Consider the following 27736-nt stretch of genomic DNA (forward strand, 5'->3'; position numbering starts at 1 on the left):
TCCAACTCCCCTTTCCCACCTTCTTCCATGCTGCTGCTAAGCACACCACTGCTGCTGTCTGCGGTGGCTCCAGAGTTTACAATGGCATCTGCAACCTCTCAAGGTAGTCTCGCGAGAGTTCGCGGCCACTATTTTAAACCACGGAGCCAGCACAGGCAACAGACAGCGGCAGGGAGAATCGTCACTTCATCAGGGGCCCAGGGTGGCTGTAGTGGGCGGCAGCAGCAGTGGCGGCAGCCACTAGACCACCAGGGTGGGTAAAGTGTGTGGCGACATCAGCAGCAGGCAAGGGCAATCAGGCAGAGCCTCCGGGCCCTGCCCAGTTGCCCGAATGGTCAGTCCGCTCCTGGCTCATAGGGTGAAAACAATGCTAAGCATATGGACAATGACTATCATTTTAACTTAATACTCAAGTATATAATCCAGCAGATTAGCACAGTCCCAAAAATAAGTGAAGAAGAAAGGACTCCAGAATAAAAATAAAAAGTCTTAATGCAATTCAAAATAAAAACATCAAACCAAGGGATATATTATAAATGTACAAATAAAAAAGGTCCTCTATATAAAATAATAATGTGACAAAGAAAAGAGGGGGGCAATAATGGCACTAGATCTATTTGCATCTCTACATGGATTATCAAAAAAAGTGACATCACTTCAGCTGACTTTAAAAATAAACCAAAAAAGCTATTACTGGTATGAAAAGAACACTGCATAGATGCTAAACCAGTTAAACAAACATATGTGCTCAGTTATGCTGCGTAATGGCAAAGCTATAAAACAAGCAAAAATATTATTTATTTATTTATTAAGCACTGGGAAGTATCTTCTCAGAGGCAATATGCTGGCATTCAAGAAAATGTGGCATCATTAGTTGGCATCATGTGTTCCATCTCTCACCCCCGTGTCTCCTTGCCTTGTCAGCCTGCTGAAGCAAACTCACAGAAAGCAGTGAACAGCCGTTTCTTGATTTTTGTAGCGCTGGTGTGTACCCGGCAGTAATCGGGCAGTGCCGCATGCTGTCTGGTTACCACCAGGTTAGCGTGAGACCCCTTACCATCCCCTCAATGGGTGGCGGTAAGTGCTTCCCCCGAAATGGCCACGTGGCAAGTGGTGCACTTGCCGCACAGCCATTTCTTTAAAAAAAGAAAGACCTCCCTTTTACCCGCGGCATCAAAACTACGCACCCCCTTTTGTGTCGCAGCTTCGTAAAAGAACTCATGTTATTTATTCTCAATATACCGCTATTACTGTGTTACAGCTCAGAGCAATTTGCATTAAATATATAAACAATAAATCAAAAGGAACAGTCTTATCAGCAGAAACACACCAAATCTATATTGGAATAGGAGTTGCCGGATACCGCAACTCCTATTCCATGTAGGCCAAGCAAAATTAATGAGTCTTCAATAAGGATTTTAAAATGGTAAAAAATTTTTCTTAAATATTTTGGGAGGTGTTCCGTATCTGTGGTGTATACTTGGGTGGGGTGGGGGGGAGGGTATAAAAATGCACTTGATCAAGTATGGCCCACTAAAGAGTTAATCCTGCTCTGTAGGTGAAGTTGAGCCCCTTAAGTAAAACAAGGGCAGCACCAGCTTGAAAGAATTTAGCAAACCCACCTGAGAGTCTCCTCCTGCAGGACTGCCCCCATGTGCTTTGCCTTGTGGGCCTGTGGCAATTCAGGAGCCCAGGTTTACAATACATTTAGTTTGGTAGCTAAATTCCTTCCCCCTCCAGCCTTATCTTGGAAATGGAAATATCATTTGTAAGAACAGCTGCAGTCTGCCAAGAAAAAGATGTTGCTGTGTTACTGGTAATGTGGAAAGTGCCCACACCATTCTATTTGCATTATGAAGAAATGAGGAAACAGGCCTTATCACACTGCTCATTACCTCTCCATTTCCTAGTGATCATTCGGCAGCTGTGCCCCTGGCACAGCTACCAGGAAGAGAACTCCTTCCTCAGCCTCTGTATATGCAATCTCCTGAACATTTTCTTTATTTCACAGAAAACTCCATTAACTGGGTCTGCAGGTTGTGAGGCCAGACCTCTTCGTTCTCTGTCACATCCTAAGGGTAGATTCTCCAAGCAGGTGTTTGTAGTTCTGTAAGACTTTTGCAGCATATTTTCAGTGAAAAATATGTGTGTGCCCCCGCCCCCCCCCCCCCCCCCCCCACTATTGTAATAGTATATTTCATGAGTAATGAGATCTCTTTATGACTTCTTTAGATGTTATCCATATTTTGCTGGGGACTGTATAGTGAAAAGATGCTTAAAATATTACCTCACTTCAAATCTTAGTAACAGCATCTGTTTCCTAACTGTCCACATTCCTTTTGTGCTAAAAGTTCAATATTCACAGTGAAAATGCATATTTTAAAAGGTTGGGAGCAATTTTCAAATTACCACACAGTCACAAACTTCAAAGGCATTTTGAAAGTCCTTACTTTGGGCAGACTTAAACAACTATCCACACTGTTTCTCTTTTAAAATGAGCACCTAGGAGGTCATTTACAACAGGATGCTTAAATGTAAAGTCTCAGAAGCCTAGTTAGGCTTATTTTATAAAAGCAACACAAGTTCCTATGTGCCTATGTAGAATGGAGTGGAGTGGCCTAAGAATCTGAAAGCAGATGATCAAAAGCCCCACACTGTTCTAAACAGCACTCTAAAAATAGCACTGGAACAGCGCAGGGTGTTACTGGACACATGATCAGAGATAATGAACTGGGCTCGATTCTCACTACAGTTCCTTGTGACTCTGGGTAAGTCACTTAACTTAACCCTCCATTGCCCCAGGTACAAAATAAGTACTTATGTAACCCACAGAAAGGCGATATATTAAATCCCATCCCCTTTCCCTTATAAAATAGGCTTCTAGAACCAGCCCCACAGGGCCAGCTCAATCAATGGACCAGATGAGGCTCTGGTCCAGGGCACTGGCGCTAAAGGGTGCCAAGCACCCGAGCCCGTGATGTCACCTGACCCATATGTTCTCAGTTCTTCTTCTCTTACTGTGATCCTGGTGACTGCAAAGAGGAGTGGGTGGGTGGGGCAGCGCTTGCTTTAATTGTGCAGTCTGAGTCAGCAGTGTTCTCTTCCTCTCCTCAGAGTCCGACTCTGTTCCTTGGCTCCACCCTCGCGCAACACGCTGGACTGGTTGTTTCCTACAAGGCAGACTGGGATTGGACAACCAACATCCAATCTCAGCCTGCCTTACATGGAGGAGCAAAGGTCAGATGCCCTGCATGCATCCTTCCTGTTGGTGATCAGTGCTGAGAGTTGAAGTGACCTCGCAAGACTTCAACTCTCAGTGGCCATTTTCAATCGGCGCCGAGATCACCAACAGGAAGGATGCATGCAGGGCAGCGCTCCGGGCTCTTTCCTGCCCTGAAGAGGTCACTAGACCACCAGGGCAGTAGTAAGGTAAGGGGAGGGGGGTGACGGGGAGGGGGTGACGGGGTGTGTGACAGGGTGGAGGGGAAAATGTGACAGGGGGCGGAGCGAGGGCATGAAAGGGGGCGGGCAGGGGTGTGTGGTGGGGGCGGGGCATGTGTCCTCCTTTTGGGGGGACAAAATATGGTAACCCTAATTACACTTACTATTTACTTGTTTATTAAAAGTAATAAATTAAGTTACTGTGAAAAGTAATACATTACAGGTACTAGTTACAGTGGAACCCCTATATAACACGCCTCGCAATAACATGAATTTGCATATAACGCAATCATGTCTTGACTCCCTTTTTTTTTACATACAGCTCCTCTGTATAGCTACACCAGGGTGGGGGCCCAATCCTGTGCCTACATGAAAAACTCTCCAGCCTATGTCTAGGTACGTCAGAGTGGGCCTAGATCCACCCTCGGCGTAAAAACAACTTCAGGTGAGCTCTGTCTATGCGACTGAAGGCTGCTCTCAGTGCCAGTGTAAAAACAACTTTAGGTGAGCTCTGTCTACGTAACTGAAGGCTGCTCTCAGTGCTGGTGTGAAAACAATTTTGGGTGAACTCTGTCTACGTGGCTGAAGGTCACTCCAATGGAGAAACCACCTCGCAAGCGGAAGTCTTTCATTACTCAAGAAACGTTACCTGTACTCAATAACTAAAGTCTGGTAAACAACAAACTCAGCTGGCCAGAGAGCTTGGCATAAATGAATCTACTCTATGAGGATGGAGAAAAGAAGAAGAAAAGCTGCAAATTTTGCCCTGTATTTTAGAAGAGCAAGCTGGATTACAGAGGCAAAACATTGAAGTAGCTAGTGATGAAAACTTGGATTCAGCACTATATCAATGGTTCATCCAAGCTAAGTCCCAGGGAGTCCCTATTTCTGGCCCCATCATGAAAGCCCAGATGGAAAAATTTGGCCGACAGCTAAATGGCCAAGAGTCTACGCTCAAAGCCAGTAACAGATATCTCGACAGATTTAAGAAGAGCATGCCATCAGTCAAGTCCTTGTCTCAGAGGAGCTCCATTTGGCTGACAAGGATGCAGCATATTCTTACCCAGGAGAACTTTAAAAAAAACTGCCAGAAGAAGGAGGGTACACTGAGGATCAAGTGTACAATTGCGATGAAACAGAATTGTGTTCTAAATGATTGTTCATTAGCAGACAAGGATGATATACACAAAGGGGAATGATTTAAACAAAGGAAGGTCAGAGTGACCATTCTTTCTTGTGTGAATAAATTTGGCAGTCATAAAGTAAACAATTGTATAAATATAGGGTTTAAAGTCTGTAATCAGAGTACAGGCTGAACAATTCTATTCATTTTAAGTACTCCTTTAACACATTAATATATTTATGACATTTATTAAACAACATGTGCCCAAAAAGAAATTGCTCGGAACTCACTTACACTTGCCCAACATCATTCATACCCTGTCATTCCCCTTCCACTCATCCACAATGCTTAATCTACACAGAGAATAATTCACTTGCTTAATACAGTTGGAGATAAACTGTCCACAGAAAGATTTTTAACAGAAAGATTTTTAAATCTGTTGTTTACCACTACCATTGGTAATGGATATTGTCTCTGTTTGATCAAATATCTCAAATGCTGTTTTCCAGTCCCAGTTCTTATAAGTACATAAGTACATAAGTAGTGCCATACTGGGAAAGACCAAAGGTCCATCTAGCCCAGCATCCTGTCACCGACAGTGGCCAATCCAGGTCAAGGGCACCTGGCACGCTCCCCAAACGTAAAAACATTCCAGACAAGTTATACCTAAAATTGCGGAATTTTTCCAAGTCCATTTAATAGCGGTCTATGGACTTGTCCTTTAGGAATCTATCTAACCCCTTTTTAAACTCCGTCAAGCTAACCGCCCGTACCACGTTCTCCGGCAACGAATTCCAGAGTCTAATTACACGTTGGGTGAAGAAAATTTTTCTCCGATTCGTTTTAAATTTACCACACTGTAGCTTCAACTCATGCCCTCTAGTCCTAGTATTTTTGGATAGCGTGAACAGTCGCTTCACATCCACCCGATCCATTCCACTCATTATTTTATACACTTCTATCATATCTCCCCTCAGCCGTCTCTTCTCCAAGCTGAAAAGCCCTAGCCTTCTCAGCCTCTCTTCATAGGAAAGTCGTCCCATCCCCACTATCATTTTCGTCGCCCTTCGCTGTACCTTTTCCAATTCTACTATATCTTTTTTGAGATACGGAGACCAGTACTGAACACAATACTCCAGGTGCGGTCGCACCATGGAGCGATACAACGGCATTATAACATCCGCACACCTGGACTCCATACCCTTCCTAATAACACCCAACATTCTATTCGCTTTCCTAGCCGCAGCAGCACACTGAGCAGAAGGTTTCAGCGTATCATCGACGACGACACCCAGATCCCTTTCTTGATCCGTAACTCCTAACGCGGAACCTTGCAAGACGTAGCTATAATTCGGGTTCCTCTTACCCACATGCATCACTTTGCACTTGTCAACATTGAACTTCATCTGCCACTTGCACGCCCATTCTCCCAGTCTCGCAAGGTCCTCCTGTAATCGTTCACATTCCTCCTGCGACTTGACGACCCTGAATAATTTTGTGTCATCGGCGAATTTAATTACCTCACTAGTTATTCCCATCTCTAGGTCATTTATAAATACATTAAAAAGCAACGGACCCAGCACAGACCCCTGCGGGACCCCACTAACTACCCTCCTCCACTGAGAATACTGGCCACGCAATCCTACTCTCTGCTTCCTATCTTTCAACCAGTTCTTAATCCATAATAATACCCTACCTCCGATTCCATGACTCTGCAATTTCTTCAGGAGTCTTTCGTGCGGCACTTTGTCAAACGCCTTCTGAAAATCCAGATATACAATATCAACCGGCTCCCCATTGTCCACATGTTTGCTTACCCCCTCAAAAAATGCATTAGATTGGTGAGGCAAGACTTCCCTTCACTAAATCCGTGCTGACTTTGTCTCATCAGTCCATGTTTTTGTATATGCTCTGCAATTTTATTCTTAATAATAGCCTCCACCATCTTGCCCGGCACCGACGTCAGACTCACCGGTCTATAATTTCCCGGATCTCCTCTGGAACCCTTCTTAAAAATCGGAGTAACATTGGCTACCCTCCAGTCTTCCGGTACTACACTCGATTTTAGGGACAGATTGCATATTTCTAACAGTAGCTCCGCAAGTTCATTTTTTAGTTCTATTAATACTCTGGGATGAATACCATCAGGTCCCGGTGATTTACTACTCTTCAGCTTGCTGAACTGACCCATTACATCCTCCAAGGTTACAGAGAATTTGTTTAGTTTCTCCGACTCCCCCGCTTCAAATATTCTTTCCGGCACCGGTGTCCCCCCCAAATCCTCCTTGGTGAAGACCGAAGCAAAGAATTCATTTAATTTCTCCGCTACGGCTTTGTCCTCCTTGATCGCCCCTTTAACACCATTTTCGTCCAGCGGCCCAACCGACTCTTTGGCCGGTTTCCTGCTTTTAATGTATCTAAAAAAATTTTTACTATGTATTTTTGCTTCCAACGCTAATTTCTTCTCAAAGTCCTTTTTTGCCCTCCTTACAGGTATCTCCGCTTTGCATTTGGCTTGGCATTCCTTATGATCTATCCTGTTACTTTCAGTTGGTTCTCTTCTCCACTTTCTGAAGGATTGTTTTTTGGCTCTAATGATTTCCTTTATCTTACTGTTTATATCATACGAAAGTCTCTCAGATCTTAGGGAACTTCTGCGGGAAGGTGCCGTGCGGCTCGTGAACCGCTACCGACAAAACTTGTTCATATAGGTTCAATTCAGCTGATTGCCCTTAAATCATCCTGGTCCTCAATGCGAGACCGCATTTCAAAACATTCCTTCATCAAGAGGAACCATGTACTGGATTCTATAATACACATACAACAACACAAACAAACGTGGGCACATTGCTCATGTACCATATATTTATAATATCTTCCATATCATTGTACAACATTATTGGCTGCTTACCATCAGGACTTTTACTCCAAGTCAGGGTTGTAACGTCCGCCCTAGAACGCTATACCAATGTCCACACTACTGGGGTTTAAATACCTCACTAGCTCCACCCAGATGAGTGACGTATGCACATTCATAACCATTCTACCTCAAGGTTAAGGCCCTTAGGGGCCACCGAATCCCACTCGAAGATGTAACGTTGTTCTATATTGTGCAAATGGACACTTAAGTCACCCCCTCTTTTAGGGTGTGCAATTTGTACTAGAACCACACATTTTAAATCTTTTATACTATGCTTTCTGCTTAACCAGTGGTTAACTAGCAGTGTTTCTTTTTTTTGTTTGTTTCTTATATTACTAATATGCTCCGTTAGTCTATTTTTAAGTTTCCTTTTTGTGTGTCCTATGTAGTAAAGCGAACACGGGCACATAATACAGTATATTACCCTTTCACAGCTGCACATAATATTGGCTATCAAATAGATATAGCGGAATTAGAAAAGGTTCAAAGAAGAGCAACCAAAATGATAAAGGGGATGGATCTCCTCTCGTATGAGGAAAGACTAAAGAGGTTAGTGCTCTTCAGCTTGGAAAAGAGACGGATAAGGGGAGATATGATTGAGGTCTACAAAATACTGAGTGGTGTAGAACAAGTAAAAGTAAATCGATTTTGTACTCATTCCAAAAGTACAAAGACTAAGGGACACTCGAGGAAGTTACATGGAAATACTTTTAAAACAAATAGGAGGAAATATTTTTTCACTCAACAAATAGTTAAGCTCTGGAACTCTTTGCCGGAGGATGTGGTAACAGTGGTTAGTGTATCTGGGTTTTAAAAAGTTTGGACAAATTCCTGGAGGAAAAGTTCAGAGTCTGCTATTGAGACAGACATGGGAAGCAACTGCTTGCCCTGGAATTTGTAGTATGAAGTGTTGCCACAATTTGGGTTCCTGCCAGGTACTTGCGACCTGGCTTGGCCACTGTTTGGAAAACAGGATACTGTGCTAGATGGAAGTGAAGAGCAAATCCAAGAAAACAGGAGGAGCCTCCACAGAGAATCAAAGCAAAACCTGATAAGGTCCTTGATATGAATATTCTGAATAAACTGCTTCTTGATATTATCTCCCTATTGATTTGCACATTTGTCAGCCTCTACTTTTGCTGTTTTACTGTGCTAGATGGACCATTGGTCTGACCCAGTATGGCTACTCATGTTCTTATGATAGGGCTTATCTTGATGTTATTGCTTTGTACAATCAGACTTGGGATGACCACCTGATCCATTTGAGCAGGGTACTGGACCGAATCAGGTAGGCCTGCCTGACTATAAAACCCAGCAAATGTCAGAGGGGGATCGCAGAAGCGCAATATTTAGGGCACAGAGTGGGAGGTGGACAGCTGAAGCCTGAACCAGCTGAGGTGAAAGCTATACAAGACTGAACCACTCCCCAAACTAAAAAGCAAGTATTAGCCTTCCTTAGAACAGCAGGGTTTTACAGGAAGTTTGTGCCTCACTACAGCACTATAGCCAAGCCCCTGCCTGACTTGACTTAAAACAGACTACCCCAAATCATAGGAGCCAACTTTTCAAAATGATTGGGGGTGCTGATTTTTTTTTTATAGCTGGGGCATTCCCCCTCCCCCCTCGTCCCCCTCCCTGCCCCTTCCCTCCCCCCCCGTCCCCCTCCCTCCCTCTCCCATCCCCCTCCTCTCCCCATCCTCCCTCCGATTTCCAGGCCCCCTCCCTCCCTCCCAGTTCCAGGCCCCCCTCCCTCCCTCTCTTCCTCCCTTCGAGTTCCAGGCCCCCCTCCCTCCCTCTCTTCCTCCCTTCGAGTTCCAGGGTCCCTCCCTCTGAGTTCCAGAGTCCCTCCCTCCCTCCGAGTTCCAGGGTCCCCCCTCCCTCCCTCCCTCCCTCCCTCCGAGTTCCAGGGTCCCTCCCTTCGAGTTCCAGGGTCCCCCCTCCCTCCCTTCCATTTCCAGGGTCCCCTTCCCCTTCCCCCCCTCCCTCCGAGTTCCACAGGGTCCCCCCTCCTTCCCTCCCTCCGAGTTCCAGGGTCCCCTCTCCCTCCGAGTTCCAGGGTCATCCCCCCCTCCGAGTTCCAGGGTCATCATCCCTCTCCCCGAGTTCCAGGGTCGTCGTCCCTCCCTTCCTCCCTCCCTCCCTCCCTCCCTTCGAGTTCCAGGCCCCCTCCCTCCGAATTTTAAAAGTCATCTTGACTTACCTCGTCGGGGTTACAGTGGCCGGCAGCAGCGGTAAAAAGCGTGCAGGCTCGGCGCTTACTTCAGTTTTCCCTTCTCTCTCTCTCAGCTCTGGTCTCGCCCTCATTTCCTGTTTCTGCAAGGGCGACAAGGTAAGTCAAGATGACTTTTAAAATTCGGAGGGAGGGGGCCTGGAACTCGAAGGGAGGGAGGGAGGGACAACGACCCTGGAACTCGGAGGGAGGTACGATGACCCTGGAACTCAGAGGGGGGGACAACCCTGGAACTCGGAGAGAGGGAACGAACTTCCGGTGGGTGAAATATTGGGGGTGCTCGAGCACCCACAGCACCCACAGAGTCAGCGCCTATGCCCCAAATCGTTACTTGGTCACCAGAATGTGAAGCGGCCTTCCAAAAATTAAAGAGAGCATTAGCTACTGAGTCAGTACTAGCTGCACCTGATTACCAGCAAAGATTTGTGATACAGACTGATGTCTCGGCATATGGCATTGGGGCTGTACTCTGTCAAGTGAATAGCAGAGAGGAGTATCTGGTCTTAGTGTGGGCCCTCAAGAAGTTACAACCATATCTGTATGGGCGATACTTTACTGTCTATAACAAAAGAGAGGGAACGAAGTACAAATTAAAGTCCAAACAAAAAAAACAGCACCATGGGCCTTTAAAAATGGAACACAGTTCTTTAATGAATGAGCCTTGACAAAAAGACCCGACACGGGTCGTGTTTCGGTGACTAGCACCTGCGTCAGGGGTCTACATAGAATACAAAACATAGAAGTAATATATTTTTATGCCACTAGATATTATAGTTTTGGCTTTTTTATATTTGAAGATGTATATATTTATTCATTTCTGTGCTGATTTGAATGTTTTTGAAGGTTTATGATATTATCAGTGTAATGTTTGAAATTTATTGTATATTTTAAAATGTTTAAAAAAATTATTTTTGACCTGTTAGTTTAAGCTTTTATGAATATGAAATTTAGTTATAGCCAGTATTATATAATATGACCTTTTTATAAAATATATTATAAATAATTAAAATAAGCGTTTTAAACATATAATATTAATATATGAAAAAAATGTTTGTCCAAAAGTAAGGAATAATATATTGTAGAGGAATATATTCGAGTTATTCCCCAAGTTTTCCACGTCATCACTGTGGTGAGTTACCATTTTTGTTTTGATTAATTATCCATTTATTTTCAAATTACTATATAATAATATATGAGAATGTTAAAATATTAAATGCAATGTTAAAATATTAAATGCTTTAGGTGTTTATATAGGCTTATATATGTATGCTTGATGAGTCTAAATATTAATCTTTGGTTTTATTCATTATATGTTTAAAGAATTTTAAAAATATATTATTTCTATGTTTTGTATTCTATGTAGACCCCTGACGCAGGTGCTAGTCACCGAAACACGGCCCGTGTCGGGTCTTTTTGTCAAGGCTCATTCATTAAAGAACTGTGTTCCATTTTTAAAGGCCCATGGTGCTGTTTTTTTTTTTGTTTCGATACTTTACTGTCATCACAGATCACAATCCATTGATCTGGCTGAAGAGGGTCTCAGGAGAGAATGGGAAACTACTCCAATGGAGCCTGTCCCTGCAAATGTACAACTTCACCATACAGCACCAGAAAGACAGTGAACTTGGTAATGCTGATGGCTTCTCCACAAAGGAGGAGCCAGAACCACCCTGACACTGGACTATTGCGACCCAATCAGCAGTCTGTAGAGGACGCAGTCTAGGGTCTCTCTCTTGAGGAGGGAGGTGTGACAGAACAGTGTGTTTTAAGCCTGTAAACTGCCTAAATTAATTCAGAAGTGTATTTCTCTAGTTTGGCCAGCAGGTGATGCAAGTTTATGCTTAAAACTGTTACAGAGGACTGACCTCTCTTTGTTTTAGGGTCCCTTTTACTAAACCGTGCAGGCGCCAATGCGCGCCAAATTGGAGTTACCGCATGGCCGTTGTGGTAATTTCAATTTTGACGCATGTCCACTACGTGCGTCTGAAAAATATTTTTTTCTGGCACGCGTAACGGACGCATGCCAAGTGGCATTTGACATTTACATAGTAACATAGTAGATGACGGCAGAAAAAGACCTGCATGGTCCATCCAGTCTGCCCAAGACAAACTCATATGTGTATACCTTACCTTGAATTTGTACCTGTCCTTTTCAGGGCACAGACCATATAAGTCTGCCCAGCAGTATTTCCCGCCTCCCAACCACCAGTCCCGCCTCCCATTACCGGCTCTGATACAGACCGTATAAGTCTGCCCTCCCCTATCCTCGCCTCCCAACCACCACCCCCTCTTCCCCCCAACTGCTCCGCCACCCAATTTCAGCTAAGCTTCTGAGGATCCATTCCTTCTGCACAGGATTCCTCTATGCATATCCCACGCATGTTTGAACTCCGTTACCGTTTTCATCTCCACCACCTCCCGCGGGAGGGCATTCCAAGCGTCCACCACCCTCTCCGTGAAAAAATACTTCCTGATATCTTTCCTGAGTCTGCCCCCCTTCAATCTCATTTCATGTCTTCTCGTTCTACCGCCTTCCCATCTCCGGAAAAGATTCATTTGCGGATTAATACCTTTCAAATATTTGAACGTCTGTATCATATCACCCCTGTTCCTCCTTTCCTCCAGGGTGTACATGTTCAGGTCAGCAAGCCTCTCTTCATACGTCTTGGAACGTAAATCCCATACCATCCTCGTAGCTTTTTTTGCACCGCTTCCATTTTTTTAACATCCTTCGCAAGATACGGCCTCCAAAACTGAACACAATACTCCAGGTGGGGCCTCACCAACGTCTTATACAGGGGCATTAAAACCTCCTTTCTTCTGCTGGTCACTCCTCTCTCTATACAGCCTAGCAATCTTCTAGCTACTGCCACCGCCTTGTCGCACTGTTTCGTCGCCTTCAGGTCCTCAGATACTATCACCCCAAGATCCCTCTCCCCGTCCGTGCCTATCAGACTCTCCCCGCCTAACACATACGTCTCCCTTGGATTTCTACTCCCCAAGTGCATCACTTTGCATTTCTTCGCTTTGAATTTTAATTGCCAAACGTTAGACCATTCTTCTAGCTTCTTCAGATCTTTTTTCATGTTTTCCACACCCTCCGGGGTGTCCACTCTGTTGGAAATCTTGGTGTCATCCACAAAAAGGCAAACTTTACCTTGTAACCCTTCGGCAATGTCACTCACAAATATATTGAACAGAATCGGCCCCAGCACCGATCCCTGAGGCACTCCACTACTCACCTTTCCCTCCTCCGAGCGAACTCCATTCACCACCACCCTCTGGCGTCTGTCCATCAACCAGTTCCTAATCCAGTTCACCACTTCGGGTCCTATCTTCAGGCCGTCTAGTTTATTTAAGAGCCTCCTGTGGGGAACCGTGTCGAAAGCCTTGCTGAAATCTAAGTAGATTACGTCCATAGCACGTCCTTGATTTAATTCTCCTGTCACCCAGTCAAAGAATTCAATGAGATTCGTTTGGCAAGATTTCCCTTTGGTGAAACCATGTTGTCTCGGATCTTGCAACTTATTGGCTTCCAGGAAATTCACTATCCTTTCCTTAAGCATGGCTTCCATTACTTTTCCAATAACCGAAGTGAGGCTTACCGGCCTGTAGTTTCCAGCTTCTTCCCTATCCCCACTTTTGTGAAGAGGGACCACCTCCGCCGTTCTCCAATCCCTCGGAACCTCTCCCGTCTCCAAGGATTTATTAAACAAGTCTTTAAGAGGACCCGCCAGAACCTCTCTGAGCTCCCTCAGTATTCTGGGGTGGATCCCGTCCGGCCCCATGGCTTTGTCCACCTTTAGCTTTCCAAGTTGTTGATACACACTCTCTTCTGTGAACGGCGCTCTATCCACCTCATTTTCAGGTGTACTTTTGCCAGTCCCTCTCGGTCCTTCCCCAGGGTTTTCTTCAGTGAAAACAGAACAAAAGTATCTATTTAGCAAATTGGCTTTTTCTTCATCATTTTCTACATAGCGTTTTGTTGTATCTTTTAGTCTCACAATTCCCTTTATAGTCTTTCTCCTTTCACTAATATACCTGAAGAAGTTTTTGTCTCCTCTCCTTACATTTCTAGCCATTTGTTCTTCCGCTTGCGCCTTCACCAGACGTACCTCTCTCTTGGCTTCTTTCAGTTTCATCCGGTATTCCTCCCCGTGTTCCTCCTCTTGAGATTTTCTATATTTCTGGAACGCTAACTCTTTAATCTTTATTTTCTCAGCCACTTGCTTTGAGAACCATATCGGTTTCCTTTTTCTCTTACTTTTATTTATTCTCCTTACATAAAGGTCTGTGGCCCTGTTTATTACTTCTTTTACATTTGTAGGTCATTACCACCCAGATTCTTTACCGCTGGCAGTAAGATCTCAGACCCAAAATGGACACGCGGCAATTTTGATTTTGCCGCACATCCATTTTCAACAAAAAAGAGGCCTTTTTTACAGGCACGTTAAAAAATGGATCGGCGCATGCCCAAAACCCGCACCTACACTACCGCAAGCCATGTTTCAGCACGCCTTTGTAAAAGGACCCCTTAGTTAGCACACAGATAAAGGAAATGCCTGTAGTGATGCAGCCAGGTTTTTTTTGTTGTTGTTAAATGTGACTGTTTTGGGCTCTGATTGGCCCAGGAGCTCTTTTTTTTTTTTTTTACTGGTTTTTCCCCCTGTTTCAGCCTGGGAGAAAAGAGAGACAAAGCTCTTTGCTGAAGCCCTGTATAAAACAGGTACTTTTTAGAAAGTAAACAAATGTTTAGTTAGTGCTATAATTGATCCATATTTCAGTTACCTGTTATTGTTTGCTGATTGCACATATTGTGTCATTGTTCAATTTATTGTTTTAAGACAATAAACAATTGTTTATTGACTCTGCCTGTTTGGACTGATAAGGAATCCTGGTGGTTCGTGTTCGGTCTGTGAGTGCTTTTTTGGAATTGTGGGATCACTGGGAGTGTGGCCCCAATAACCTAGAAATCACTGAGGATAATTTGAGAGCGGGAGACTCGCCCAGAGGCGGTTGTGACCCAGTCGGTGGGAGGAGGGTGCTAGTGTACAGCATGAGCGGCAGGTGAAGGCAGACCTGAGCTGTGGTAGGGATAGACCCTCTAACTGACCATGGGGTAACCCAGGCGGGTGGCTAGGCATCTCGTGACAGCATAAGAACAGGCTGGTAGCATTTGGAGTATTAGTGAATGGCTGCCAGCCATTCTTGAATCTTAAGGTGGTCAAATGGGATGTTGTTCCTGAGGCTGAGTGCTTCGTAACAGGAGACCTTCCTCAAGAGGAAGAGTCCTGTTCCTTATGGCCCCTTTCACCACATACTTGGAGGGAGACACAACACATCTCTCTTCATGCTTCTATGCCTAGAGATGCCAAAAGTTCACCCTGGCCTTGAAAAGAAGTCTACAGGTTGTATTACGTAGTTCCACCTTGGAGCAGTAATCTTTGTAAATGCATGCTTGGGGGATGTGAAGAGACATGTTATAAGAAATCAGATATTAGCCACAAACCCAGTTGTCCCTATCGCCTGGGCAGGGACTATAAAACCTCAGCCATTGCACATACTGGGCTAGATTTTATGTATGTGCCTTAAAAATTGGTGCCGAAAAAAATACACCTAGGCGTATTTTATAAACTAGACCTAAAGTTAGGCATAGTTTTTAAAATATGTGCGATTTATAGTATACACCTAGCACCTGTCCATGTAATTTAGGTGTGAGTGGGTGTATTCTGTAACAGCAAGCATAGTTTTTAGAAATGCCCATGACCCATCAATTCCATGCCCATGGCCACGCCCTCTTTTCCAACCTGTGTCTTAGAAATTGCAAGCATAGTTTTTAGAAATGCCCATGACCCATCAATTCCATGCCCATGGCCACGCCCCCTTTTCAACCTGTGTCTTAGACATTACAAACATCACTAGAATACACTTAGAAAGTTGTGTGCATAAATTCTAATTAATGTTAATTAGTGTCAATAATTGCTTGTTATGTGGCAATTATCGGTACTGATTGGATTGTTAAGATAATTAAGTTGCTTACGCTAATCAGAATACGACCTGATTTGCGCGTGCAACCCAGGTCCCACTATATAGAATGGGGGATTGCCCACAAATACTGAAGGCCTGTAGCAGTGGAAGGGGAGGGGGCTTTTACCCCAGCTTTTTAGTTTCCATCATTTTTATTTCACTGTACTTTAATGGAACTGTCAAGTTAGCCAGTTCTTGTAGGGAGACTTTTTGGCCAGTCATGGTTTCGACCGTTCAACTCATTGCAGTGTGGTATTTGTAGTCCCTGATTCCAACCACTGAAGGCGCTGCATGTACTAAAATGTATGAGAAATCTTACCCCTGGTACAGGCTAACTTGGTAGCTTTGCATTAAAATGAACGATATAAGAGCTCCCTCTCCTACTGCCCCTGCCCCTCATCTGTTCCCTCATACCCTATACTGTTGTATCAAGCCTTCTGTTTTCCTGTTTGAATGCAATCTGCTTGACAGGCAAGGTAATCATCAGCCAGCTCTAAGCCTGACATTTTTGTGTTAAGGTGCCATTTTCAAACTGCAGCAGAGACTGCCAGGAAGGGACCAGGAAAGGAATCATTGAGGGGGAGCCCACCTGCTGCTTTGAATGCGTGGCCTGCCCGGATGGAGAGTACAGTGATGAAACAGGTAATTTATTTATTTAACTACTTTCTATCCCACATTATCTATAAAATATAAGCAGGTTACAACAAACATTCATAAAATGTAAAACATACTAAAGCAAACAACTATGAAAAACCTTTTAAAATGAGCAAATAAAGTAAAAATTGTAACTAAAGACCAATTAATTTGGGGCAAAAGCTTGCTGGAACAAATATGCTTTTAGTTGCGTTCTAAACAGAAGATATGAAGTTAACTGTCTCAGATTTAAGGGAAAATTATGCCATAAAATTAGACCTCCAATACCAAACCTGTGAACACAATCTACATCTTGACAGACTTGGTGGAGAGAGGAAATGTCTAAAAGACATTTCCATTGGGAACACAATACTCTTGTAAGGCAGTACATTTTCATACTTGATGCAATACTCAACAGCACATCATTGTTTAGAGCCTTAAAAACCAAAATCAAAACCTTAAATTTAATGCACAAAATATTAGGTAACCAATGTGTGCAAAAAGACAAAGTCTTGTCCTTAAACAGCCTGCACAAGTAGCTCTTTCATGGTGTCAACTCCTCTACTTAGGACGTAGCTTCTGGGGATCAAGAAGTGAGCGACTATGCAAAAGGAAGAGATGAAACCTTGATGGTGGACTTACAAAGCTGCCAAGTGACCCAGTTAAAGAAAAGAGACATTTTAGAATATGAGACATAAGAATAGCCATACTGGGTCAGATCAGTAGTCTATCTAACCCAGTATCCTGCTTCCAACAGTGGCCATTCCAGGGTACAAGTATCTGGAGCAGTGGCGTACCTAGGGTAGTTGACACCCGGGGCCGGTCATTTTTTAACACCCCCCTCCAAAATCCAGTACTAGGCATACCGAAAATACAAAACACTCAGGACCTATAGAGCAATTCTACCATACCATAAGCAGTCATTTCTATGAGTCACACAAGGAAAAGGAAAGCATCTTAAACACTACAGTGAGCACTAGAACATCAATTCACCTATTGTAAAACGAAACCAGACAGAATAGTACAGAGCGTAGATCCTGCACAGTCAATGCCAACTGAAAGCCATGTCTTTTTCACAAACACAGATACACCCTAATCCACTATAGAATAAGTAATCATAAACTTTCTATTTAGACAAAAATTAAACTGAACCCCCAATGCCAGACTCTGCATACAATGCAACACCACAGAAACAGAAACTGTCCCCTAGTACTGTACAAAATATAAAGACAGCAGATGTAAATTTGAAAAAAAACCTAACAAGTACCAATCACCACTTTACAAATTAACAAATAGAAATAAAACAAATATAGAAAGTAAAATAATACCATTTTATTGGACTAATACATTTAGCTTTCAGAGGCCAAAACCTCCGTCCTCGGGTCAGTACAATATAGTGCTGTTACAGTATCCTATCCTGACCTGAGGAAGGGGGGTTTGTTCTCCGAAAGTTAGTCAAAATGTATTAAAATTAGTCCAATAAAAAGATTACCTTATTTACATGTTCTATTATAAACATTTAACACATCTACAATACTTTATCCTAAAGCAAAAAAAATAAAAAAATATATTTTATTTACAGTTTGTTGTCTCTGGTTTCTGCTTTCCTCATCTTCTTTTCACCGTCTTCCTTCCATCCAGCATCTGTCTTCACTCTCTCTCTCTCTCTCTCTCTCTCTCTCTCTCTGCCGTCCCTTCCATCCACTGCCTGCCCTTTCTCTCTGCCCCTTCAATCCACCATTTGCCCTCCCTCTCCCATCCATCCAGGGTCTGCCCTCCCTCTCACTCCCCCTTCCATCTAGGATCTGTCCCCTCTCTCTCTCTCTGCCCCTTTTTTCAGCCCCCAGTTCCAGCCCCCTTCTCCCCTCTGAACAACCCCCACCCCAGTCCCCTTCTCCCCTCCCCTTCTCCTGTCTGAGACCCCCACCACAGTCCCCTTCTCCCCTCCCCTGTCTGAGACCCCCACCCCAGTCCCCTTCTCTCCTCTGAACCCCCCCATCCCAGTCCCCTTCTCCCTCCCCTCCCCTTCCCTTCTCCCCTCTGAGATCCCCACCCCAGTCCCCTTCTCCCCTCTGAACACCCCCACCCGAGTCCCTTTCGCCCCTCTCCTTCCCCACCTCAGTCCCGTTAAAACCGGCGAAGCAGCATCGCAGGCAGCGCCTCGTGCCCTGCTTGTAAAAAAAAATCAAATCTCTTTCCTTCTCCTTGTCTTGACGTCTTGACGTCGACTCGGGCCTTCCAATCAAATTGATTGGAAGGCCCGAGTCGACGTCAAGACAAGGAGGGGAAGGAGATTTGATTTTTTTTTTTACAAGCAGGGCACGAGGCGCTGCCTGCGACGCAGCTTCTCCGGTTTTTTTAATGTGCGGCGCCGCGGGAACGGCCACGGGAGGCGGCGGTAGCGGAGCACCCCCCCCCCCCCCTGGCACCCGGGGCGGACCGCCCCCCCCGCCCCCCCCCCCCCCTTGGTACGCCACTGGTCTGGAGAAACCCAAACAGTAGCAGCATTTTATGCTACCAGTCCTGGGGCAAGCAATGACTTTCCCCATGCCCATCTCAATAACAGACTACAGACATTTCTTCCAGAAACTTGTCCAAACCTTTTTTAAAACCAGATACACTAACCACTGTTACCACATCCTCCGGCAATGAGTTCCAGAGCTTAACTACTCTTTGAGTGAAACAATATTTCCTCGTATTTGTTTTAAAAGTATTTCCATGTATCATCTTTGAGTGTCCCCTAGTCTTTGTGCTTTTGGAACAAGTAAAAAATCGATTCACTTCTACTCGTTCAACACCAGTCATGATTTTATAGACCTTGCCTCACCAATTTTTGAAAGTGAAAATAAACATGTGGCTAAAGGTGAGCCAGTTGATGTAGTGTATCTAGATTTTCAGAAAATTTTTGATAAAGTTCCTCTTGAGAGACTCCTGAGAAAATTAAAGAGTCAAGGGATAAGAGGCAAGGTTCTGGTATGGATTAGGAATTGGTTATTGGACAGAAAATAGAAGGCAGGGTTAAATGGTCATTTCTCTCAATGCAGGAGGGTGAACAGTGGGGTGCCACAGGGATCAGTACTGGGACCAGTGCTATTTAACATATTTATAAATGATATGGAAATCGGAACGAGTGAGGTGATTAGATTTGCAGATGACACAAAACTATTCAAGGTTGTTAAAACACATGCGGACTGTGAAATATTGCAGGAAGACCTTAGACTGGGCATCCAAACGGCAGATGAAATTTAATGTGGACAAATGCAAGGTGATGCACTTTGGAAAGAATAATCCAAATCATAGTTACCTGATGCTAGGGTCCAATTTGAAGGTCGGCACTCAAGAAAAAGATCTCGGTGTCATTGTAAATAATACACTGAAGTCTTCTACTCAGTGTGTGGTGGCGGCCAAAAAAGTAAACAGGATGCTAGGAGTTATTAGAAAAGGGATGGTGAATAAGACTGAAAATACTATGCCTCTATATCGCTCCATGGTGCGACCACACCTTGAGTATTGCATTCAGTTCTGGCCATATCTCAAAAAAGATATAGCAGAATTAGAAAAGGTTCAAAGAAGAGCGACCAAAATGATAAAGGGGATGGACCTCCTCTCATTAGGGTTAGTGCTCTTCAGCTTGGAAAAGCGACGGATGAGGGTAGATATGATTGAGGTCCACAAAATCCTGAGTGGTGAAGAATGAGTAGAAGTAAATCAATTTTTTACTTATTCCAAAAGTACAAAGACTAGGAGATGCTTGAAAATAATTTTAAAACAAATAGGAGGAAATATTTTTTCACTCAACAAATAGTTAAGCTCTAGAACTCTTTTCTGGAGGATGTGGTAACAGCAGTTAGTGTATCTGGGTTTAAAAAAGGTTTGGACAAGTTCCTGGAGGAAAAGTCCATAGTATGCTATTTAGACAAACATAGGGAAGCAACTGCTTGCCCTGGAATTTGTAGTATGAAGTGTTGCCACGATTTGGGTTTCTGCCAGGTACTTGTGACCTGGCTTGGCCACTATTGGAAACAGGATACTGGGCTAGATGGACCATTGGTCTGACCCAGTATGGCTACTCTTATGTTCTTATGTCCCCTCAGCTGTCTCTTTTCCATGCTGAAGAACCCTATCCTCGTTAGCTTTTCCTCATATGGGAGGAGTTCCATCCCCTTTATTGTTTTGGTCGCTCTTCTTTGAACCTTTTATAATTCTACTATATCTTTTTTGAGATACAGCGACCAGAATTGAACGTAGTACTCAAGGTGTGGTTGCACCATGGAGCGATACAGAGGCATTATAATATTCTTGCTCTTATTTACCATCCCTTTCCTAATAATTCCTAGCATCATGTTTGCTTTTTTGGCTGCTGCTGCTGCTGCTGCCACACACTGGGATAGATAGGTTCCACCCCCCCGTGGGTGCAGTGTGTGCTTGAGCACCCCCAGTAACTTTGTCCAGGGAGAGGGTGATGGTTATTAAGTTTAGCATCCCCCAGTCATTCTGGAGAGTTGGCGCCTTTGTTGTAATCCCTTCTAGCTACCAGAAATCCAGGTCTGGTCTAAAATCTCACTGGAAAATAGCAGCTCTGGAACTCTGGTTATTGCTCCTATGTTTCATGCTTGTGACAATCAACCATCCTGAGTCTGATTGTTTGATGTCTGGTGTCCTCTAGTGGCAGATATTTAAAATTGCATGCCCTTTACTTGTAATGAGCCCTGTAGGTAATCACAGGTTGCATTTGAGGAGTTGTGTGGTTTTCTGGCATTTAAGAGGCTAAAGCCATTATAAACCCTTCGCCTTCAACCATTTACTTCTTCACAATGCAATGTTAACTAGAAGGTAAATACTCACTTCCGAGAGATTACTGCTAAATTATTTCCCTTCTGATCAAACAAGATGAATAGCACACTGGGACACATAGGCAGATCTAGAATTTAAAAATATTTCAAGAGATAATGAATTCTAGGCTTATGGGTCTGGATGCCCTCTACCCTCCATCATCACTCCCAGCCCTCTCTGTACAGGGCTGAATAGCCCTTACAACATCACAGACCAGTTGCTGACATTTCATTTTCTCAGTTTGGCCCAGCTAAGGTTGCCAGCAGACTCCATGTCATAAGAAGAGGACAATCCATTTCTGGTTTTATCCTATTGCATGTATGGATTCATAGTTAATTTTATTTATTAATAATTGCTTTTCAAAGGAAAATTACCAGAGTAGTTTACAACCAAATATAGTGAAAATTAAAAATAGGAAATTCTAGTATGTACATAAAATCTCAGCAAAAATTTTAAAAGGTAGAAATTAAAGAACTAAACAGAAGAACTTTTGCAACTGATGACTGGTTTTTGTGGCCCTCAGCCAGCCAGCCTGTATGCCTGCTCAAAGAAATACTCTAAAGCCTTCTTTGATCCTCATGAGAGCCTTCTTCTCTTAAATAAAATAGTAATGAGTTCAGTGGTACTGGTGCTAGATGAAAGAATGCAGATTTCTGGATGACTTCAAAACAAAATGTCGAGGGAGGAGGAAAAAGCAAGCAAATGGCTATTTTGAGAATGCACTGAGTGGAACAAGGTATAGGATAATCAGACCAGAAAGATTTACTGAAGTCTGTGCCCCAGATTCTGTATAGGTCACCCAAATTTGGAAGCAGATCCCAGATGCGCCCGGAAAATAGACAGATTAGATTATTTGTTTTCTGCCCTTATCCAAGGCAGATTACAATAAAAACATCTATAAAATATACAAACAAGTGGGATCATCCCCAAAGAGAAGAAAGGTGTTCTTGGGAATCTGGGAAATGTACATACAATCATTATCCTCCAGAGCACGAAGTTTTCTGTTAAATAGACTGTAAAGGAAGAAGGGAAGAAGAAGAGAAGGGAAAAGGGTAACGGATAAAGGAGGGAAGAGAAAGGAGAAAGAAGAAAGGGGAAAAGGGGTTTTTTTTTTTTTTTTTTTTTTTTTATGTTCCTTTTGGGATCATTAGAGAATGGAATGAGGATGCTATTGGAAGATGTGGGCTATGTAATGGGGAATGTTGAATAAATGGAGTATAATGTATGGTCACCAATAACATGTTGAACTATATAAGTAGCAGGATTAGGGAGGGGGAAGGGAGGTTTGGGGATAAAAGAAAAACTTAATTGACTGGAATGTAAATGATTTCCTTGCATTTGTACAATGCTCATGTTGAAGTTTTGTTGGTTTGCATTGATTTTCAGTCAATAAAAAAGATTTAAACCCTAAAATATACAAACAAAAAAATTATTATCAAAAATAAAACACAGAAAAATCAGGACATATCACAAATACATCACTTAATCTAAACAATGAAAAGCCTTGAACAAGAGAAAGTCTCTGAGATGCTTCCGAAATGCTGACTCACAGGTTTCACGTTTGAACCGCAATGGCAGACTGTTACTACTACTACTACAACTATTTATCATTTCTATAGCGCTACAAGGCGTACACAGCGCTGCACAAACATAGAAGAAAGACAGTCCCTGCTCAAAGAGCTTACAATCTAATAGACAAAAAATAAAGTAAGCAAATCAAATCAATTAATGTGTACGGGAAGGAAGAGAGGAGGGTAGGTGGAGGCGAGTGGATACAAGTCAAAAGCAATGTTAAAGAGGTGGGCTTTCAGTCTAGATTTAAAGGTGGCCACAGATGGAAAACGATAAAAACTTAGGTGCTAACAATCAATTATTGGAATTAATTGGCACTAATTGGGAGTTCTGTGTACATCTGCCCTACCCTCTATTCTATATTGTTCACAAAATCATCCACGGAGATGCCCCGACCTACATGCTAGACCTCGTGGACCTGCCTCCCAGAAATGCTAAAAGATCAGCCCGCAAATTCCTCAATCTACATTTCCCCAACTGTAAAGGATTAAAATACAAGCTAACACATGCGACTAGCTTCTCTTACATGAGCACACAGCTGTGGAATGCACTACCAATTGACTTGAAAACAATTAACGAAATAACTAACTTTCGCAAATCTCTGAAAACCCATCTCTTCAACAAGCTCTACAACGAGAATCCATAGCTTAATTATAACACTACACCACTTCACCTTACTCAGAAAGTCATCTCTCTATAATTGTCCGCTTAGATCTTTTTTCTCATCCTTGATCTTGTTGTAACACCAATTGTATCTGTTACCCTGGAATGGCGATGCCATAACAGGTCTTTGTAAGCCACATTGAGCCTGCAAATAGGTGGGAAAATGCAGGATACAGATGCAATAAATAAAATAAAAATAAATAACATGCACACATAAATTTCATAGTGTGTGGCCATAGAAGGGGCATAGGCAGGTCAGGGGCGTTCTCAGAAATTAGGCACGATGTTAGAGAATACTTGGATTTGCATGTCCAACTGCCATCAGTTGAGAGCAAGGATTTACACCAGCGTTTGTCACGCCTACGTCCTCGTGCCCACAGTTGGGCATGGGAAGCCTACGCAGGGCGTGGATCTTAACAGCACCTCATTTTGGGCACCATTTACTGAATCCGCCCCTTTGTGTACAAGTACCATCACTTTCAATTTGATCCTGTAAGATATATTTGGTGGTTTCACATCTTGATTTCTGCAATGGGTTATATGTTGGATTATCAAAAACGGCAATTAGACCATTGCAGGTAGCACAGAAAACTGCTGTATGGGTGTTGCTGGGAGAAAAACAGTTTGATTCAGCAACACTCATGTTGCAATCACTACATTGGTTACCAATTGAATACCAAATCAAGTTCAAAACATTGGTACTAATTCCACAGGCACTTAATAAAGAAGTCCCTATCACATTGAAATCTATGTTAAGGTTATATCGACCTCCTCGATTTTTAGAGCATAAAAATATAATATAAGCATTGCCATACTGGGACAGACCGAAAGTCCATCAAGCCCAGTGTCCTGTTTCCAACAGTGGCCAATCCAGGTCACGAGTACCTGGCAAGATCCCAGAACAGTAAAACAGATTTTATGCTGCTTATCCTAGAAATAAGCAGTGGATGTTCCCCAAGTAGATCTTAATAATAACTTATGGACTTTTCTTTTAGGAAATTATCCAAAAACTTTTTTAAACCCTGCTAGTCTGCTTTTACCACATTCTCTGGTAACAAATTCCAGAGTTTAATTACATGTTGAGTGAAGAAATATTTTCTCTGGTTTGTTTCAAATTTACAACCTAATAGCTTCATTACATGCCCCCTAGTCCTAGTATTTTTGGATGTTTGATGGATGTTCCTAATTTGAGGTATGCTAAATTGTGTGATACCAGAGCAAGAGTATTCTCGGTTGCTGCACCATCTCTATGGAATGCACTATCATTAACGTTGAGATCTATTTCAAAAACACTGGAATTTAGAAAGCAGTTAAAAACTCTTCCAGATGGTTTACAGTAATGATATAGTAATGATATTTAAAAATAACGATAAAAATGCTGTAGCTGTTATTGTTTTTTTTAATGAGAATTGATACTTCTAACTGAGATGTGTTGTTGGTTCATTCTGTTTTATTTAATACTAGCCGTTAAGCCCGTAACAACAGGCTAGTTTTTTGTTTTCCTATGGCCTCCCCCCGTCCACCAACCCTGCTCTCTCCCCTGCCCTCCCCCCAGCATCTGTTTCCCTCAGTTCCGCCCCCTCCTTCCCTTCCTGCTCCCTCCTCCTCCGATTTGCACGCCCATGTCCAAGCCCTCCTCCCTATTGGGCTGTACTGCTGGTGGAGGCGGGGCTTGGACTTCTACACTCTCAGTGTTCCGACTCTACTGCGCATTTGCAGGTGAGTCGGTCACTTGCCATTTATATGTTTGATAAGTACTGCTGAAATGTATGTTATTTTATGTTTTTGTATTGTTTTAAATATTATTCATGTGCATTTGTAACCCACATTGAGCACTGGAAGCCAGGCACAGGCTATACATTTTTACTATTAATAATAATAGGAAGCCAATAATCAGCACACTTAAGAAGTGAGACAAAACCAAATTTCTTAGCATTCTGAAGAACTCTTACTGCAGTGTATCTGAAATCTTTTGATGGATGGGTCCAGTTGAATTTCCCCAAGAAGTTCAGCACTGCAGGTCCATTCATGCAATAGGATAAAACCAGGACTGGATCAGCCTCTTTGTTTTGACATGGCAACCCCATTCTCTACTCATACTGAAAATGGGGGGAGGAGGCTCAGTCTTTATTCTCAAACCTAACTTAAAACAGCTAGGAAAGTTTGCTGGGAGACAGCACTTAAAGAGCAGAGTGGAGGAGTAGCCTAGTGGTTAGAGCACTGGTCTGTCTTGATGTCCATAGGTGGTCTAGACATCTAGAGGTGGCCAATTGAAATCCCACTGCTGCTCTTTGTGATCTTGGGCAAGTCACTTAAGCCCCCCATTACCTCAGGTACAAAATTAGATTGTGGTCCCTCCAGGGACAGAGAAATACCCAGTGTACCTAACTCACCTTGATCTACTACTGAAAAAGTTGTGAGCAAAATCTAAATAAATAAATATAATATTTGTCTTGTTGGGCTCATGTGATAGAGATCCAGGGCAAAACAGAACCAATAATAAAGGCTCTCTGCTTCTGGAATACAGCAAAAAAAAAAAAAAAAGACTACACCTTACAAAAGAGGAACTGCTTTATACAAAGGGAGACTTACATTTTTCTAAAGAAAGTTGCTATTTTATTAATAGGAGGTTTAATCCTTCTGCTTTGGCTATGCAGGTCCCTAATGTGGTACTGTGAGATGGTAATAGCAACCCCCCAATATTGATCAGGTTCTTAGTGTTAGCCAAGAAGGAGCTGTCTACCACCCATAGCTCAGACTGGCACTTGGATTTTTCCAAGTTTGTCTCAGTAAGTCACTTCCTATGAAATAAAAAAGGGGGGGGGGCAGACATGCCCTGAAATCTAAGCTTTATACAGCAGATCTGGTTTGTTCAAGCTGTAGATAACAATAACCAAAACAAGTTCTGAAGAGAGATTTGGGTAATTCATTCAAGGAGATCTTCTTCCATCTCTGCCTGTAACCATGTGCATTATTGGCAGGGCAGTCAAGCAACAAAACAGATCTCAGGGCAAGGTTTGCTTTCAGTGCCCTTCTTCCCCTTCATACACAGTCCAGTGAAAAATACATTTTTGTTCTCAAAGACATGGATGACATTTGACTAGACAACCTCACTAGCTTTTCTTCCAAAGATACAACTTAACTCTCCATTGCCTCAGGTACAGACTTAGATTGGGTGCCCTCCAGGGACAGGGAAATGCACAGGGTACCTAAATGTAACTCACCTTGAGCTACTACTGAAAAAGGTGTGAGCAAAGATGTTGGGGTAATATTTTAAATGATTTGAGCATGTAGAAAAACATTTTACATACTCAGGTAGGCACTTACAAAGCTGAACCAGAATATATACACATAAAAGTGGGTTCTAGGAAAACATAGCATCTGTATTTATACAATATACATTTAGGTGATCCTGAAAGCAGAGCCTGGGCAAGTGGGTTGAGGATTGCCACTTGTACATGTAACATATGCATCTATGCTCTTTCCCTGCCTAGGTGCCGTTAAAAAAAATTACCTTCATTATGACTTCTACTGCACTTTGATGTGATTAAAGACATTTCCACGTAACATTTGCAACAGTCTGTCACAAGATATTCAGCCTCCAATGAGTCATAGGTTACTAAAGTATCATTTTAGCACAGTTGCTTTCTGGGGCATTATTTTGTAGATTTCAGCAGCTGGTATATCCTAATAATAAACTCCCAACCATCTCCAGCATCGTGTGTGCTGAGGCCAGCTCAACATCAGGTTTTAAAAAAAGACAAGTGCAGAGATTAGGCCCATAAACACAGCATTCTAGTGGCCCTTCTGGAGTCCCCCCCCCCCCCCCCCCCCTCTCCATATTCGACAGCATTCAATCTTTTAATCTCAGTCAAAAGGGTGGGAAAGGACCCTCATCAGCATACAGCTGAAAACCCCCAGGTTAATTCTACACTTAATCTTAGCCAAAGATTGAGAGCTTTTGAGACTACACAGTTCCTTTCTTCAGATGTCTCTTCAGCACTGCAGAAAGAACATTTTTATATTCAGTGACAGTTGTGGCATGGAAATTCCAGTCACAGAGATCTCAGAAAGTGTTCACTGAAGATTGGATTAGCATCCATTAGTATCAATTAGAAGCATAGTTGTTTGAGGTTGAGGGGGTGTTTAGCTATATGATATTATCTGAGTTTGCTTTTTTTTTTTGTATGTCTCTAATTTGAGAGATAGATAGATAGATAGATAGATAGATAGATAGATAGATAGATAGATAGATAGATAGATAGATAGATAGATAGATAGATAGATAGATAGA

At 42.9% G+C, this 27736-nt stretch overlaps 1 protein-coding gene across 2 annotated transcripts in view; it reads left to right on the plus strand.

The window, feature by feature from the left end:
• CASR (calcium sensing receptor) overlaps positions 1 to 27736 on the plus strand; it is a 227488-nt gene that overhangs the window by 193927 nt on the left and 5825 nt on the right. For both annotated transcript variants that reach the window (XM_030203971.1, XM_030203972.1), the window contains exon 6: positions 16260 to 16383. In XM_030203971.1, coding sequence (XP_030059831.1) covers positions 16260 to 16383 — 124 coding nt within the window. The remainder of the gene's footprint in view (positions 1 to 16259; positions 16384 to 27736) is intronic.

This window comes from Microcaecilia unicolor, chromosome 5, assembly GCF_901765095.1.
Source record: "Microcaecilia unicolor chromosome 5, aMicUni1.1, whole genome shotgun sequence".
Taxonomy (NCBI): domain Eukaryota; kingdom Metazoa; phylum Chordata; class Amphibia; order Gymnophiona; family Siphonopidae; genus Microcaecilia; species Microcaecilia unicolor.